The 19,245-nt window shown below is 37.6% G+C and overlaps 1 protein-coding gene and 1 pseudogene across 2 annotated transcripts; both read right to left on the bottom strand.

The window, feature by feature from the left end:
* Positions 1-3,173: 3,173 nt before the first annotated feature.
* LOC103723460 (iron-sulfur cluster assembly protein 1-like) lies at positions 3,174-11,379 on the bottom strand. The gene is made up of 3 exons (XM_008814371.5): positions 10,818-11,379; positions 9,834-9,888; positions 3,174-3,519 (listed from the first exon to the last, which is right to left on the bottom strand). Exons 1-3 carry the CDS (start codon positions 11,140-11,142, stop codon positions 3,357-3,359), a joined length of 543 nt encoding a protein of 180 aa, XP_008812593.1. The 5' UTR covers positions 11,143-11,379; the 3' UTR covers positions 3,174-3,356.
* LOC103723461 (1,4-dihydroxy-2-naphthoyl-CoA synthase, peroxisomal-like) lies at positions 9,834-18,904 on the bottom strand (annotated as a pseudogene). Its single transcript, XR_015968990.1, has 10 exons — positions 18,333-18,904; positions 15,946-16,068; positions 15,424-15,525; positions 14,811-14,849; positions 14,626-14,727; positions 14,141-14,185; positions 13,772-13,867; positions 12,614-12,736; positions 12,190-12,322; positions 9,834-9,888 (listed from the first exon to the last, which is right to left on the bottom strand). The product of XR_015968990.1 is annotated as a 1,4-dihydroxy-2-naphthoyl-CoA synthase, peroxisomal-like (transcript).
* Between the last annotated feature and the right edge of the window lie 341 nt (positions 18,905-19,245).

Genomic DNA, 19,245 nt, shown 5'->3' on the forward strand with positions numbered 1-19,245 from the left:
ACTCAATTAAATTTAGGCATTGGGACAACTAAACCCAATATGACTTGACCCAATCCTTACATAACATAGACTCTTTTGATGCCACTTGGCATTTAATTACAAGGATTCAATTGAAGACTCAATTCAGCAAACTTACAACTCATTTTAGGACTCAATCATAAAGATAAATCAACAAATTGCAAACCCAAACCAAGAACTCAAGTAAACCCAAAATAAAAGGACTCAATGTGGCCTAATTGACCAAAATAAAATAGACTCAATCCAATGTAATTAAATGCTGGAAATTATGACGTACATCCATTATGACTTGAGCTCGTGCTTCTGCATCAAAGGGTCTGAAACAAAATAAATACATGGATCCTAAACAAGGTAGTTAGTGTAAAAGACTCCCAATCTGATGAAAATGAATAAACTTGGTTTTCTGATTAAGGATAAGCATGATTATTGATAAAAAAGATAGAAGTCTATGAGAAAGAAAAACAAACGCAAAGAGAGGTTCCTATGTGGGTAGGATTGTGTGCAAGGTAGAAGAATGCTGGCTACCAAAAACTCTTGTGATGTTATATAGTCAAGTGTAGTCACTGCTTCCGGTCGATGGCTCAATGGGTTGAGCAAATCCAGGCCTCAAGGCCTTCACGCATGTAAATATGTTTATATCGACCTAGGCAAAGAAAAACAAAAGAGGATGAAAAAGAAAGAACAAGAAAAATTTAGCAATAGTTTTGGAGACAGTTTTAAGAAGGGCATAAAATTTCCATATTTAGATATTTTTATCTTTGCGAATCATCCTAAAAAAATTGACTATTATTTTCTTTGAAATTATACTTTAGACACAATTTAAATTTTCTACTACATACATACATTTTCCAAATGATTCGGAAGAATCATCGGATATAAGGTGGATCACTTTGGATACTACAAAAAAGTCTAAACAAGTTCTAGGAGCAAAATCTCCATAGATCATAACTTGCCCATATAACATATTATTGACTTTTTTAATTTAATTTCATGTATTTTTTCGAGATCCGATGTTGCATCCACCCCTACAAGTTTTGGTGCACCCAACAATCAGGAGCAAATTCTACCATTTGGATCTCAAAAGGGGTCGGTTGAAGCAAAAACTTTCTTTTTAAGCAAGATATTATTTTGACTGAGCATATCTCACAACCTATGAAGAATTAAATAAAACAGATGAAGAAAAAATTGATATAGAAATCAAAATTCATCTCTTATAAAATTTTAAGTTTTTATTTTTATTTCTACTGACCTCTTATTTTTATTTTGGAACTGCTGTAATATCTTTGAACTAAAGGACGAATCCGGTCTAGATTATATGAGGACGGATCTCACTAATACAAGCGAAATTTTTATTACTTAGCTTATAAATTATTAAATGAAAAAAAAGAAAATCTAAGCCATACTTTTGTCAATTATCTTATTCTCTATTGTTCTATTCTATAGATCCGAGTTCAAGGGTGTTGAAGAAACTTCTTCTTTCTTGATGATCATATTGGTGAAAATACAAATCGAGCAAACAATATATATTTTTCACAATATCTCTTGTAATGCGGAGATAGAAAATAATTACTTGCTATCGGTCCTCCCTTTATTTAGGCATCGTCGTCATCATCATAATTATCATCATCATATAATCAACCAGTCTACATCTTATCAAGTGCTTTCATGTAATTATTCCTAGAGATTATCTTTTACTAGATTGACAGTGCACATTTTCCTTTTGGTAGTTAAAAGAGGCTGGAAAGGTAAAACAACCTTGTTCTTTGACATACTTTTCTGTTTAGTTAGAATAAAATTCTAATCTCTTGGAGAGGTGCTGCTGGACTCTGAATTGGGACCCCCAATTAGGATTCATGGTGGTCCCTGGCATGCTATATATTCTTGCTTTAATAAACAAACCTTTTTTTATTAAATATTTATTTAGTTACTTTAGCACAACACAGATATCTCTACTAGGGTATATAATCCCCTCCACTTAAGTTCTCCAACTTCATAAAAAAATTAAAGAAAAAAAAGCAATAAATAAATAAATAAATAAATGCGAAAGATAAGGAAAATGGAAATGAAAAATAAAAAAATCCCAACGACCAATTTAGAACGAGCCAACAAGATAAAGACTGACCTCACAATAATTGCAAGGACGGAGCTTTTTCGTTTTTTTGGTTCTGTAGAATGTTCGAGAAATTCATATTTCTGCATCAAGCCCTTGTCCTGATGATGAGTTTTTAGTACTCGTAATCTCATGCTGACACATGGCGTCGTCCAATTGAGCCCTCTAGTATGCCATCGCCTGCAGATGCGCCACTTGGCATCCAAGTAGAGTTTCATAAAAAAATTTAAAAAAAAAAGGGGAAAAGGGAAAAATCTGAGATCCACCAACGAAAAATCTTGATGCCTTCCAGCCAAAGGTGAAAGCATAAACCAAGATTTTGACTCCGCTGGTTGCTGGGCAAAAATGTGGCCGACGTTAGACCATACATAGGTTCGTTCTTTGTTTTGCTTTGCTCTGGAGCCCACAGACCAGGAGCTTGGGAGAGGGATTGGCCGTGGAAGGAGGTGAAGTATCCCGACCTTTCACGGCACGGTTCGACAGGATTGTTGCCTTCAAAGGCTTGGCTTCTGTCAGCTGAAGGATGAAAAGGACCACCAGCAAACGGACACGAGTAAGAAGCTGCCACACCTTGAAAACGTCTGGTTGGCCAGCGTTGCTCCTAACGACGTGTCACAGCCTTCACCAAGGCCTCAGGTTCAAATAGTTACATGGAAAAAAGCTATGTCAAGCAAAGATAGCTAGAGATTATTATACAGGAAACCTAAAACAACCGATCCTCAATTCTACGTTCAGAGATGTGGTTGTGGGGGAACAGCACCTTTTAGAAACTCCACATTTTCATTCCCCTTCATAGATGAGCTCCACAGAGGACTCATATATGACAATGGAAGACTGGTTCACACGGTGGGTGAGCAATCCCACACGATGATTCAGCTAGCATCAAACCCTGACCGGTATGGACAACATATAAGAAACCGGCTTGGCACCATCTTTTTCACAAATAGATCAGTAAAATCCTGCAAAAATTTCCCAGTCCCGATAGCAGGGAGAATAGTTTTGACCCAGTATGCTGAAACCCAAAATTTTCACCATCATAAAGATGTAACCAGAAATGGCAACCATAACTAGCTTTATAGTTGGTTCACATTCTTAATACTCCTCGGGATAATAAATTCAGATTTACAGGCAGACTCAAGCCCATCAGCAGCCATTCTTATTATGGAACAGCCAGAAGGACCAGCTGTTTGTCATAACTAATACACAATCTCAAACATCAAATTTACTTTTAAGCATCAGCTGCCTTCTCATCTGGTACAGACTCAGAATCTTGTTGAGCCATCCTGGTTTTCTTTGCTTCATAATCCTTTATGGCAGCCTTGATAGCATCTTCGGCGAGCATACTGCAGTGGAGTTTCACTGGTGGAAGTGAGAGATGTTTTGCAATTTCCCTGCAATATAAGGCAAAATTATATGTAAGAGAAGGTCCATGTCATCTCAAATAAAATCTTCTTTTTTAAGCAAGTACCTAATTATTGCATGCAATACTCTTGTCTGCCTCTTAGCATATGGGGAACACCAACCAGCAACATATATATGGCACAGCTGAATTGTTCAAAATTTGAACTGCCAATGCGTCTCATAATAACAAATACCCAACATTGCACCAAAGCTATTTTCTAAAAATGATTGATTAAAGTGTACAATGGTCATCTCAGGTTTAAAATTGCAGAGCAATGATTCCTATTTGTCTAAAGTGTATAATAGTCATCTCAGTCTAAAGCTTTTCATGTTAGATAGCTGTTTCAACTTCATTGTCTGGTTAAGATATGGTCCAGGATCCAAACTTCGAACGGTGAGAGAAACATGAAAGAGAATGTAGGATACAACATCACACAACAATTTCCTCCCTTATTCAGTATTTTGTTTGGAAGAGCAAGGCAAGAAGAACATCTAAAAGCAAAACAGGTCCGTCCGCATTCTACAGAACCCAGTATCCAAGTCATCTGAACTCCCACTAGTACTGCTTAAAGTAGAATTTTCTTCATAAACCCTAGCCAGTGCAATACATTTGAGACAATGTAATACTAAGAACCTCTGGTGTTTCCATGTCAATATGTCCATGCTACACAGATTGGGGTACACGAATTGGATTTAAGTGCATATCTGTCTATGTCCCTGAATGAGTGCATGTCCAAGTGTCAGATCCTTCAATAACATTTTTTTTTGCAATAAACCTATATGGTTTTTATATGAATACGCATGTTTAAGGGTCAAAGCAAATATTTAAGGCCAAACCAAAGGGTCCAGGCATCATAGTGTGTTTGAACTGCGCACCCTGATTCTCCCCTCCTTGGCCTCTCTCAGGACTCAGTCCCCCAAAACTCCACAAAATAGTATTGTACAAAAGTTGTTCTATCGCGTACTTATAATCGTTCACCACCACCACCCCACAAAAAAAAGCCCCGAACCTTTAATCATGTCTGAGTTCCTTCTATCTTATCTGAACCTACCTGCTAAAACTGTTTCCAGGCCTATGCTCCTTGCTGCATTGGCTTCTGCATTTCACTGCACAAGTGTGCCCACATCTTTCATGTAAGGCATCGCCGCACAACCAAGTCTTGATTGTGCATATATATACATAATGAAGCAATCTAACAAAAGACAAAAATACTTCCATACATAGTAACAATATGAGATACAATAGGGAAGGATAGGAGATGCTTGGCAGGAGGCAAAGAAAGAGAAATGAGGAGGTGAAACACTAAGTATGTGAATCACTTGCACTCTTCCAAATATTGTATACACTGGATGTCATTTAGCATTCCACAATTGAAGATCTTAATCTGCAAGAAGAGAATTGGTAAGCACCTACAAGCCCAGTACAAAATATCCCAAACTTGCCCTTCAAAACTAAGACTTGCGTCATGAAAACCTTAGACAGCTAGACAGCACCCAGGAGCCTTGGACTAAATCACAAGCAGATAATAATAGCAATGGATTTCTTTTTTCCTTTTTTTTTGTGTCTGAATTGGCTCTCAAGACTTACACTTATTGACCCCACCAATAAATTTTTCCTATTAGTTCAAATACTCTTTCTGGCCTCAACCCAAGAGACGAGTGTTACAAAGGCTGGTATCTTTGTACCGCAATCACATCCAGCAGCCTTGCACAATAGATGAGACATCATATACATTTATGGCAGGAGGCCTGATACAATCATGTACATTGATGGCCATGATTACAAGATTGTTTGGATTGGAGAGGATCCATGTGATTATCTCTCGAATATCTTGATTAGAACTCTCTACAATCTTTTAAAATTTCAGAATTTAACACAATAGAAATAAAACTTCCCACCCACTCTGGTCCAAATCTTTAAAACTAATCTTAAAGATTCATTTCAAAAGAGTCAATTGCTCCATCCTTGCCGATGCTTCCCCTCTAACATGAAGTGTGTAGCTTAGCAAGTTGCAATTTATAAAGATATTTTCGAAAATTAGTTAGCATGATCTACTCCTTCAGTTCAACAAAAATAAATAATCTTTCATTGATTTTTAATATATTTTAATATCTTTTATTTTTTTATATATATTATTAATTGAAGATAAAATGAACATGGCAGAGAAATTCTGGCTCTGCCCCTGCATGATGCAACATATGGTGACTTGGTCTTCATGCAAGGAAAAAAGGCATAAGTTGACGGCATGTATGGCCAGCACTATATGGTTGCATTAATATTTTTAGTAATTTGAAAATTATGTTTCCCCCTTCAATAGTCTTCATGCACTGGAACGAATGGGGCAGGGATAAATATTAGCAAGTACTAAAAGTCTTTAGCTTAGTTGCCTACAGGCCAAATGCAGGTCCGAAATCATTTACATTTAAGAAAGTCAGTAGTTTGTAATGACAAAGTTTTCAATTGATTATGAGCCTTATTTTAACTCAAACTCTGTACACAAAGTCCTGACATCACCAAGTAGAGATCATTCTCAAATCAGACTGCATGGCTGCAGGCTTATTTTAGCCTTCAAGAATCTCTAATAAGGGACTATGTACTGTTGGAAAAAATATTGGACACCTCGACTTTGGGCCAAACCTATGTCTTTTACCTCAGACATAAGCTGAGGAGAACAACCTCGGCCCCATCAAACCAACTGAAGTGGGCTACCTTGGCCGGCCGAGGAGCCAAACAGCTAAGGAGCCATTAGCAGAAGAGAATAATCAATACATGTCGACAAGAACTGACAATCCCAACAATTTATCACTCTGGCAGCCCGCAGTCGCGGTAGTGCCACGGCCTGCGCCCCACCAACGCTACCCGCCACCCACACAAACTGGCACTCATGCCTCGGCAGTACTACTAGCCGTTATCTAGCTATCATTGCACGCCACGTCATGCCAGATGACGACAAAATAGGCTCTCCTATATAAAGAGGCAGCCTAAGGGACCTCAAGTGCGCATGCAATGTTATTCATAGAGACGATACCTTGCTAAAATTTTCTCTCTTCCATACTATTGTCATGTTATTCTGACTTAGACATTGGAGAGCCCCCCACTGGAAACTCTCCGGCAAGCGAACCTCTTGCAAACCATCTCCGGAGGAACCCAGCACCCAACACATCAACCGGCTTGTTCAACCCACCTCCAGCCGACCTCAGGGTCATCCGAGCTGCACTCCCACCTTGGTCCGGATTCGGCGGCAACATGTACAATGACAAATTCATTAATATGATGACTTAAATTTAATTAATAAGTCTCTCCATGGTCAATTCCATGTTCATAAATCACACCAGAGAGCTTCTCTTAGTCAATAATATGGAAAGGGTTCTATTGATTATCACAATATACAATACAAAGCCTACAAGCCAACTAATCCAAAACACTCACATGCAGATTTTTCCAATTCTGTTCTTTCCATCCAAAGGCCTCTCTCAAAAGCTCATCAACCCTCCCTTCCTATTTTCTCCCGCCACCCCTGGATGCGGACAGTGACAGACCTCCAAAACCCACCCATCCAGCTCCCTTCAACCCAAAAACAAAAAATAAAACTGTTTCTGCCCTCCCTGCCCTTTCACTCTTTTCCAACCTCATCCTCTCTCATCATGGCTGAAGATAACCATCATCGCCTTACAGTTCCATTACCCCAGCTCTGCTAGTGGTCATGCTCCACTGGATCTCCCACAAGCAGGATGTATGTCATGGGATGATGAGGCTATCCATCACCCAAGTCACTTACAAGTACACAAGCCACATACCCATGTCCGCACAATCCTACGAGACCATGACAGGTCACCCTGGATCCAAACCCCAAAAGTGAATCTAGCTCTCAACTTCAAGTAGGAAGCTGACATAAGATCCAGAACTAATTCCAAATCCACCATAGACCTTGAGCTTGGCCAGCTCAAGCCTCTGAAATCTATGATTCCAATGGCCTCCCTTCAGTATTAAGCTTAGATCAATCAAATCATTGCCACTCACTGGAGGTTGGAGTTCACATTTCTGAACACCACTTGATGCCTGGTGACAAGATGAAATGTACTGAGCACGGGAATCAGCGTGATGTTGGAGTCTACAGAAAGATTCAATGAGGATAAGAGTAACCTTCAGTGAGGAGATTCTAGGCCAATTAGCCTTCAAGATATGTCCTTTATACACAAGGTGACCAATTAGGCTTTCCCTATGTGATCATAAGAGGAGGCCCCTAAATTATTTTTGTCCAAACTCCATATCTAGTCTCCTACTCTTATCCTGCCTGTTCACTCTTCTCTGTTACAACCTTCCACTGACCACATTATGTGAATTAAATCACACACTACACAAAACAAGAACTAATTTGTAATTCTGCATCAATCAACATTATCCAATAGTCCATACAGATTTACAATGTAATTCTGCACACAGAAATGTCAGATTTCCAAATAAGAAAGTGTAGTAATTGATAACAAAATTTCATCTGAAGGCTTCAGATTAGACAATATCTAGAGTTCTACTTCTTTTGAATAGAAAATAACCATAAAATCAACCATTATGCAAGTTTTCAAGTATGATAGCATCTTATACAGATGCCCATAAAATCGATGCCATCTTGCCTTCTACAAAGCTTAAAAGATGTGGAACAGGACAAAAAAATTTACATGCATGACCATGACATATCATGTGAAAGTCAACCATGACATTTTATGAAAAAAAAAAACAATACTGCTAATGAACGAAACATGAAACATTCAGAACTTGCTTACGAATTACATTTTGTTTTTCCACTATCACATCTCCATTATACCATAAAAATTGATGAATAAGCAGTCATTTGAAGTGACCAACAAGGATTTAGACATAGTCAATAAGGCTCAGAAAACACCAAGTTTTTTTCTGGTCCATTTTTCCCCCAAAAAAAAACTAATTGAGTTCTTTGGGCAAACAAAAATTTCTAATTCGATTTCTACTAAACATTATGGTGACATCTATATCATCCCCCAACAAATTGGAAATGTTGCTCAATGACAAACAAAAGGCTAAAGAAGAGAACTAGAGAAGGCATGATATTCTCCATCAAGCTAATAATAACTCTTCTCTACAATTGGATACCATCTGACTGCTTCCATCAATTTGTTAAGTAGTTATAACCATGGTATGCGAACCTTGGTTATAACATTAAAAAATGAGCATTCTGTAGCATATGCCTTACACATACCACAAGGCAAACCTGACCATTCTATCAGGAGAGATATCTCCAGCTATTTAAGGAAACAAGAGTCAGGACTGTTTCCACATTATAATACTTAGCATTCCAAAACATTAAATTCATGAAGTTCCTTTAGGCTGTCTTTGGTAATTAGGTGCCGTTTGGGTTAGTAAATACATTAACATGGCTAGTTAACATTATCTCTTTTAAGAAGGTGCTGTTTGGCAATTATTACTAGCAGGTTAGCAAATAGTATTGTTTCATTCAGAAGGCAAGAGGTAAGTGATTGAGGGCTAACCTTTTATGAAATCAACAAAACTGGGCTTGATCATGTGTGTGAAAATGGAAAGTGTCAAAACAGCTTGTTCTTAATGTCAACTAATAACAAAATGGGGCATCTAGCCAAATATGATGCCTAAATAATATGCATTCAACATTACAATCATTTATTTTCAATCAACCAATGCAACTTATGAATAACATCCTCTCTCATTACTTTTTGGACTATTTCTAGTGAGGGGAATGATGGCTGGAGCTAGATTAATGGCAATGTAGCTAGTAGAGCTTGTCCTAAAATTTTGATGTTGCAACAAAAAAGAAGAGAAGCAAAATGGCACAGGAACCAAGTAAAAAGCTCAGGTACCCCTTCACACAGTATACATGGCTGTAAATTAATTATATATGTTGCAATAGCAGGAGCAGGGGCAACCCTATGCATCCTCTCTCCCCTCATAACAAGGGTACATGATAAATTACTAGCTACAAGTACCAAAATGTTAAACCTACAACAACAAAGTCAATTTTGGATCTCTATTATGAGATGCGGTTGTACACAGTGAGTTCAAGATACTTATATATCCTTTGTTTGTTATGGCAAAAATAATATCCCACGTACCACTAAGAAATAAATGAAAGGAGATGTGAAGCAATGAAACAATGCAAATAGATCGAAGGAAACCCACATCATAAAGGGTAAAGCTGACTAAAGCTTAGTGCATAAGAAAAAGAACAACAAGGAATGATACATGAGTTAAAAATATAACATAAAAAAGCAGCATTGAATGAAAACAGTTACTTACGTGTTCTTGATGGATAGTACTTCCTCCATTGGCTTCCCTTTTACCCATTCAGTAGCTGCAACGAAGCGAAATCAAAGACTATAAGCAAAACTTATTGACTCAATGAAGACAACGGAAAGATGGATAAACATATGCATCCCATACTGGGAGTAAAAACCCTACATAAAATAATGTTCCAAGCCTTTGACAAGACGAAGCATTTACTGATGTTTTAAGCTAATAATACCATGCCACATAAAATTTTATGGAATATTTTCAAATAAACCTCATACAAGGGCCCAAAAAAAGAAATTGACCTACCAAAAAAACAGTGCAGCTGACACAAAGAATATGCTGAAAGGCATAAAGTGGATAAATGTTCTATGGAATTGCGAATTGTATTCCATCACACCTAGTCCAGTGACATATCATAATCCACAATCAGGTAGAATGTGGCCTGGCTCAACAGGAAATTGTAAGCACTGTAACATTTTGACAAAAAAAACATCCAGCTAGGCAAGCTATTTTGTCACCATTTTAGTTAGGAAGCTACAGTATTGGAAAGATGCAATTTAAGTCCTACAAATTCTGCTTATTTAAGAACTCAATCGCTTTTCCTTCAACAAATTCTGAAAATTCAGTAGATCGTCTCTTAGATTTTCCCACATCAAAAATCAGATACGCTAATTCGACCGAATTTGACCTAATTTCTCATATCAAAAGCCTATTCCTGTTAAATACAACAGGATATGATCATAAAATCAACAGTAATTTCTCCTCAGTGCAGTCACGCTACTGGTGAACATTATCAAATTCCAGATTCCACAATTCCCACAAAATTTCGTGTCAATCAGAATCTCCTTCAGCATCGATTCAGGAAAACAAACCTTTTATCAAAAAAACCATTAATTAGAGAGATAATTAAAGCTGCTGCGTCAGGAATCAATCAAACGATAGTTTTCAAAAATTGGGAGAAAAACAAAAAGGCGAGGACAAAGAACCGACCAACAGAGGAGGAGGCGATGGCGGAGCCGCAGCCGAAGGTCTTGAAGCAGGCGTCAACGATCTTGCCGGATTCCTTGTCGACCTTGATCTGGAGCTTCATCACGTCACCGCAGGCCGGGGCGCCCACGAGCCCCGTCCCCACATTCGGGTCGTTCTTGTCGAAGGACCCCACGTTCCGGGGGTTATTGTAGTGATCGACCACCCTCTCGTGGTACCCCCTCACCACCACAGCCGCCGCCCCGGAGCCGGCGGCGGCCCCGGGAAGGGCCGGGGCCCGATGTCCTAAGCCTAACCCTAGCAGCCTCTTCGCTCCAACCCTAAGCATCCCGATTCCCTTTCTCTTTTCCCTATCCTCCTCTCTCTCTCGATTGAATTTTTTTGAAGGGAATTTCTCGATTGATTCGTCTTCGTATTCCGAAACGATTGGATATGAGGATAAGAAAATAATAAAAAACTCGAATGGAGACGCAGAGGGATGGAACGAGATAAGAAGAGGAAGGGAAGAAAAGACGGTGGGAAAGCAGGGTGAAGAGATCCGCTGAGGAACGGAACATAGAACGTACAATCGAAGAATTAATTAACAACCACGTAACCAAATAGAGTTAGTTTGGATGTCTTATATTAGAGTTTTTTTATTTGTTGGTGACGTGGCAAACGAAAGTTTGGTTTGCGGGAGAGTTTTTTGCCTTGATGTCTTTCAGCTGATTTTGATTCTGAGGAGATTGCGGCGATTCGATTAATGACGTGACAGATTTGTCGAAGAGGATGGAGTGTTCTAAAAATTAATTTTTTGGACCAAGAGATTGTATGTTTGAGATATAATTTCTACTGTCATCGCATTTGTAAATAAGAAATAGTCTTGACTACGTGGATGCTTCCCCCTGGTACGCTCTGTTCTCATATCTCCTCCCCACTCTCTTTCTCATCGGATTTCAAATTTTTCTTTAACATTTTATCCAAAAAAATAATGATTTGGAGAAGAAAAAAAAATACAAGAACGTGAGTGGTTCAAAATAATTGAACCATATCTTAATTTTTTTTAATTTTCTTACTTCAATCAAATACATGAAAATCTTTCTTTTGTTTTTTATTGTTTTACTTTTTTTTGTTAAATTTTCGCAACCATCAAACAGAGCCTAGCAATGGAGAATAAAAAAATACGCATAACTGGAAAGAGGAATATATTTGCCTAATTTGGATAATGAACTTGCACCATTTTAAAATTGGATGATCATAACCTTATATTTTGCAATGGTTCAATTTTACTTGCTCAAAAAGATCAAATTCTAGTCAACTCGACAATAAATATAATTACCAGCAGCATATTATTATTGAAAATGAAAGAAAATATCAGTACATCAAAACACAATGCCTGATATAGTGTTTCATTAAGGTCTCCTGGGAAACTTTGAGAAGTCTGGGCGCCGTCGCTCGATATAAGCTGTTTTTCCTTCATTTGCCTCTTCTGTGCCATAAAAGAGGAGTGTCGCATTGCCACCCAGCTCCTGCACAAATAAATTATTCTAGTCAACATGGCAGTTATCATGAGGAAGTTAAAGCTACATGGATGCACAAATGAGTGAAAATATCAAATTTGATTGCTCTAGCAACAAGAGCCGTAGCCTAAGATTGCTCTAGCACCTTCGTAGTTTGGCTGGATGTATGTAACTAGGAGTTAAAAAGTTAGATCATTTGATTTTTCAGAGGTGGCTGGTGGAATGCATGGAGAAAACACATACATGAATGAATTTTAAAATTTTCTTCACCATTCAACATTGTGTCTATATAAACAATACCTGGAGACCAGCATGGCCATCATCTACTGCATTAAGAGCAGATTTAAGCACCCGTATTGCTGTTGGGCTGTTCCTTAAGATCTCGCGGCACCACTTCAGTGTTTCCATTTCTAATTTCTCAAGCTGTAGAGAAAGCACAAATTTGTCATCCCCCTATCTTTCTACAATCAAAAAATAAATGAATTACATGGTAACTGTAGCACTTCTAAAATGCCCGACCATGTTTTTACCAGGTTAAATGGTTGTTTCCCTGACTTGATTGATGTCATGAGAACCCAATTTCGACTGATAAAAGCAATGTATTTTTGTTTGACAGCCACATTGTCACAAATTCTGAATCACATACTTTGTTGATGTACTAGGTTACTTCTTAGAAAAGAGTGGATAATATGATAGCAAATCAACCCTTAAACTTGTTTTTCATAAAATTTAAATCATATATAATTGTGTGGAATACCAGGATACTTCTCTTAAGATAGTTTATGGTATGACAGTAATTTAGCTACTTGAACCTAAAATTTACTTGTTTGTGGCCAGATTTTGTTTTGTATTTCAGTACATCGACAGTAGAAAAACCACAAGAATATGTATTTCAAGTTTGAAAGTCCACATACTTTATGTGAATTTATTAAAATCACAAGAAAAATGTTTGCAACAATAAAGATGCTGAAGTGGATTTGTGGTAAAAAAAAGAAGGAAAATACTCCAAATGAATATGGTCAGGTAGAGCTCGGAAGTCATGTCAACAAAGGACAAGGACATGGAAAACAAATTGGTGATGGTGAGCATGTTCATAAGGCCAAACTGGACCATTTTTAAGTGTTGACTTCAATTAGTGAGGAATAATCAGGAAAGAGGAAGCATAAGAGATCATGGATTGAAGTTGTGAGAAGATTTGAAAAATTTGAACAGATTTATCTCCCATGTGAAGAACCAATGCTAAAGAATTAATACAAGTGTCCAAATGGATAATGTTTCAGTCATAATTACAAGAATGACCTGTCCTAGAACAATTAAAGAGAAAATGGATAAGTGGGGAGGGTAGTGACAGATACACGCAGCACTCAATTAGCTCTCAAGAATTTCATGTTTTCTAAAATTTTTAAAAAGCAACGCAAAAAAATGATCTGCTATCGATTTATCATATATTAAACTCACCGGCACTACAACATTCACAAGTCCCATTTTCTCTGCTTCACAAGCATTGTAGAATCATGACAGGAACCACATCTCACGTGCTTTCTTGGGGCCAACCTGGTTTGCCATGAAATCATGAAGTAGAATATGCGGGCAATCAGATTAGATACAATTACCACATGATTTTAATTTTAATATTTAAAAATAGATTTATAACAAGCAAACCTGCCATAAAAAAAAGGTGTTGTTCCATGACGTGAAACAAATGCTCCTCGAAGGAACTAGCAAAACACCCCAAGAGGGGATTCTCTAAAATACATCCCTTTAACTTCTCCTTGGAAGAAGTAGGCATACATCATTAAAAACATCTACCTCAGATGGTTAGCTTACCAAGCGGGACATGATGGAAGACCCATAGCCAGCATCAAAACTTCCCAAATGCAACAGTTAGCAAGGAAAGAAGAAAATTGTAAAGCTAAGATGATTTAGGCAGCTCAAGCTAAATCACACCCCAGAATGCCTAGAGTATATTTTTGCATGTCACTTATCATCATAGAAGTTGTTAAGTGAGAAAGGTAGGGAAAGATATTCACATTACGCCTTACAAACAGAATAAAATAAGGGTTTGGGTTGTATCTTTCACGTGAAAGAATGATTGATCTTCTTTCGCGACATCAACCGTTGGATCATGCCTCGCACTGCTCTCAAAGCACTCCAAACTCTCTCTTTCATCTGCCTGCACAGATCTCGTAGTGGCTATTGCACGATCCAACGGTGCACATCACAAAAAAAGGAGTCATTCTTTCGCACAAAAGATACAACCTGAACCCATAAAATAATAATGAAAAGTCAAGTTGTCTTGGGAATAGAATAAGCACCTTTGGACCAGTCTGCCCAAAAACTGCATTATCTGCTGCAACTGTTAGGTCACAAACCATGTGTAATACATGTCCACCACCAACAGCATAACCCGCTACCTAATTTTAACTAAGAAAGCAAGTTAATGTCCAAACAAAATGATTTAAACAGTGAACAAGCAAATTGCAAGTAAAAAATGTACCATAGCTATAACTGGCTTAGGAAGACGACGAATTTGGACCTGCACAAGAAAATGACACATAGGCTTAGGTTTTTAAAAAAAAACAATGTACAAAGACGATGCTAGAAACTTGATTGCGCATTATGAAAACTTGAATTTGCAATATTGCCGTGGAAAATATGTTCACCATTTTTATGTGGAAATCTCATTATAATCAGTATATGAACTTATTAAGAACATCAGTCTCATGATACCTACAAATTATCCAGGATCCACATAGCAAAATCAGTCACCACCTTCTTATCCAACCATGTCGTAACTCCACTCTTATACAAAATAAGTACATAGGTCCTATTAACAAAAGTTTATCATATTATATGATCAACGGGTAACAATTTTCACTAAAGTTCAACTATAGGAAAGCAACCATGTCACAGCTTCATGATGCCCATGAACAGAGTACAACAGCCCAATAACATGATATACATCATCTGTTCATGCATGAAGTAATTGTCATGATTGTTGCACATCAATAGTTCTACCCACTCCTTTGTCTTGATATACATGGTGCATGGTACCTTGAGCAATATCATCATAGGCACTGGTAAGAGTCAGAAAAGTCATAAAGATGTACCTGGAAATCCAAAACATTAAGACGACCAAAACTTTCAAAATCAGCATATCCATCAGAGCTTCTAAGTGCCTGGTCACCACCACTACAAAAGGCCTTTGTTCCCTATTAAAAGCAAACCATTTAAACTTCAAAATATTTGCATTGAAATAGTAAAATAGGAAACCATGTTTGCACAAACTATTTGACAATTTTCAAGAATAAAGTCTGTTGTGGAATTCTCATTTTTATGTCTTCATACAGAAAGATGGAAATGCTGAAACTTGCAGTAGAAACAAGTAACAATAGCTCACTGACTACTTTAAGGTTTTTCTTTTTTTGGGAATAAACATCTCAGTAAATTATCTTGCCTCTTTATAAGAAAGGTATGTGCCAATATTAAAGGTTACTGATACTTTCATTGAGCTTTCATAACCATCAGAAACTTTTAAGTGTCATATAGCGTGTCATCAGGCGAAAGAGCATTGCTAAAAATGATGCTTCGATAAAAAATATATATACTCATAAAAATACGATGTGATATACCTTCCCTGTTAAAATGATGACTCCCACAGAGCTATCATCCCTAGCATCATTAAATGCATGAATAAGCTCTTTAACAGTATGTGGCCTAAAAGCATTCCTTCTCTCTGGGCGATTGATCGTAATCTGCATTAGTAAAAGACAGTTACCTATTAAGTCGAATATTCAGGTTTGCAATCTTCGACAAAAATATCATAAACACACCAAACATGCATTCATATATGTAACTGTGTATGTACCTTTACCCATATATAAACAAATATTTATGTATATATGTAAGTATATATTGTCTAACTGTCAAGCAGTTGTATGAATTATCTAGTGTTAAAAAAAAGAGGGAGAGCAACTGTATGAAATATCTAGAGATTCCGGGAAAAAAAAAGATCAAAGGGTACTAGACTTCATACATGTTCAATGGGTAGTTTATTGTATGTACGATTTCATTCTGCAGATATGCATTTTGTATCATAAAATATTGTGCATGGGTACCATCCAGACATTCTTGCAGCGCTGTCTCATGGGTATAAACTGCTTGCGACTCTGAATAAAAATTATTTTGGACATCAGTGAATAGTACCATATTTGATTTTTCAGTAACTTTTTTGAGTAAATGTTTTGAGAAAGTTTAAATTTATCTTAACCTCCTAAAGCAGAGGTAACTAGAAAACTGCCAGAAAACTTTGGTGAATCATCCGACTTCTACTCATTTCCAATTTAGGCCTTTCTTTAATATTTCACTTCCAAATTCCTAGCAGAGACGCATACATTGCCATGCATCTTCTGCATAATGGTGATGTTAAGCTCTTCACCATGAAAACCAGGACCAACTGCTAACTCTTAAACCTACACAACAAGCTAGGCTGGAACTAATAAATAAAATTAATATTACCAATAGTGCATTTCTTGAAATACCTCATGTACTCATCTTCACAAGGCAGGTTAAGAGTTTGTGATGTAGTCTCAGGACTCCATCTTATATATAGTTTATGTTTTTTGTTGATTCTGTATTTTCCATCCAAAGCCATGTTTAGGCTTGGATTTTCAATCGAGTCATGTACTAGTATTGCCAAGCAAAAAAGGTCCACCTAGGTGTGATAGGAAGCCTAACCCAACTCCAAACCACCACACTTAATTGCTTAAGCCTTAGCCTTTCTTCAATGCCCACAATCATCACTCATCTATAGGAACGAAGGAGGATGGATGATAGTCTTGGACATAAAATTGTGTATGTATGGAAGAAGGAGGAAAAAAAGTTAGAAGAGAACAAAAAAGATACAATATAAATCTACATAAATACGCAGAAATCTGCAGAAAACAGCACAGAAAAAAAAGAAAAAAAACACTGTTCATGGGAACAATAACCCGACTCGTTACTATTCATGGAATAGTAATCTGACCCATTACTGTTCACGGAACAGTAACCCGACTTGGTTACTATTCACGGAACAGTAACTCGGCCTATAAAAAAAGAAGAAGAAATCCTAAAAAGGTGAGTGCCACCGTGAGCAAAGTTCTAAGAGACCATTTTTCCTTCATCTTTCATCCTGCTTCTTGATCTATTTCTTCTTGGAGCCACCTTCTTGACCCCATCATCCTTCATCTCGATACCTTAGTGGAGCGCGGCCTGAAGATTCTCATTAGATTGAAGGGACTAAACTTGCAGAGGTAACTATCCGACTAGTTCTACCACCATCTTTTGCCCAACCCTCGTTTCTTCGTCTATCAATTATTATTTCCATCCATCATCATCACCATCGTTGTCATCTATCACATCTTTGGAATCCGATTTTACTGACAGTATTTGTTTTATTATTTTGTTGTAGTTATTTTCAGTTCGTTGCACTAGTTATATTTCATTGATTAGGCTTCATTATATCTATCATGTTCTGTCTTGCTTTCACATACCTTTATGATGATCTTTTGGGATGATGAGTATTTGCTGAAGTGTCTAATCAGTTGCACCATAGTTGATTATTATGAAATCAATCTATATATATAGTAATCGATTATAGGTTGCATCTTGGCGATGCATAAAATTATCCTAGAATTACTCGACTACAATGGAAAGACAAGACAAAAAGGGGGGAAATAATATTAACAAGGTGTGATGTCATGCAGTAAAAATTGCAATTTTAGCTAAAGAAGGTTTTTTTTTAAAATAATCATTGACTGCAAACCACAACACTAAAGTGATTCCAGATGCATTGCTGCATGAAACAATTAAATCTTTAATCGTGCAGTAAACATTGCATTTTACCTAAAGAATGTTTTTTTTTATCAATAATTACCCGAAACCACGACATTAAGGTGATATCAGATATTATTTTTCACGAAATTACAAAAGATTCAAAGCATAGAAACCACCAATTAATCTTAATCCACCAAATTACCTTAGCAATCCCCTCTCCAACAGCTTTCTCGTAGATAATGTCGGTAAATTCCTTTCCGGTTTCATTGCACACTGCTCTCCACGAGGCCTCATTCACTGGGACTTCTCCGTGGATGCGATGGTAGCTATCATCCGCTGAAGCTACAAAGGTCCTTAACCGAGGGGGGCGATAAGGGGAAGGAAGAGGGCGGAAGTGGTTGGTGAGGTTTTCTATTCTTCTTTCTAGGGTTTTGAGATCCTTACCTGAGGTGTTCGCCATGGGAGGAGCTCTGGAGGGCGGGGCTAAAGCTCGGGTTTCGGCGGGCGGGACGGAAGGATGGAAAGGCCTTGGCGGTTTTATTGGGCTAGCTGTGTCTTCTGGATAATGCTACGTGAAGATAGATACGAGTTTGGAAATTTACAAGGGAAAAAGCTCCGGCCTCGGTGTAAAAATTGGCCGCTAGGGAAGGTGATTTTGGCAAGAGAGTATGAACCAAACATCCATTTGGAACCCCCCGTCATCCAGATTCCAGAATGCCTAGATTATCGCCGGTTAAGCAGGTCGGTTTCCTCTTTTTCATCACAGCTTAATATGCGATCAAAGTAGGGCGGGTCGGATTATATCTGACTCCAATTATCTCTATATCCCATTCGAATCGGATTTGGATTTTTTTTTTTTTTATTCCATCGAATCAGGATACGGATCTAAATAATCAATTCAAAAATCTCCCAGATATAGAAATTCGGATTAGGATTAACCTGGTTTACTCGGATTCGGATCCGGATATTCATATAATAAGCGCATTAATCCTTTTAACCTAAATGGTTGATGCACTTAATAACCTAATTCAATTAGCCATTTAGCCTTCCGCGGTTCGCACTTTTCCTTCGAACTCACTCTACACTCCTCAATTAGTTCGGAACCCGTCCCTCTT

This window comes from Phoenix dactylifera, chromosome 1, assembly GCF_051530095.1.
Source record: "Phoenix dactylifera cultivar Ajwa chromosome 1, Ajwa_hap1_PhDact_Kaust_v1.1, whole genome shotgun sequence".
Taxonomy (NCBI): Eukaryota; Viridiplantae; Streptophyta; class Magnoliopsida; order Arecales; family Arecaceae; genus Phoenix; species Phoenix dactylifera.

Excerpts from the sequence above, each read along its gene's own strand:
- LOC103723460 (XM_008814371.5), bottom strand. The coding sequence starts at position 11,142 with ATGCTTAGGGTTGGAGCGAAGAGGCTGCTAGGGTTAGGCTTAGGACAT. Across the intron at positions 9,889-10,817 it reads CATCGCCTCCTCCTCTGTTG|CTACTGAATGGGTAAAAGGG; the intron begins GTCGGTTCTTTG and ends GCTTCGTTGCAG. Across the intron at positions 3,520-9,833 it reads GTACTATCCATCAAGAACAC|GGAAATTGCAAAACATCTCT; the intron begins GTAAGTAACTGT and ends CTTATATTGCAG.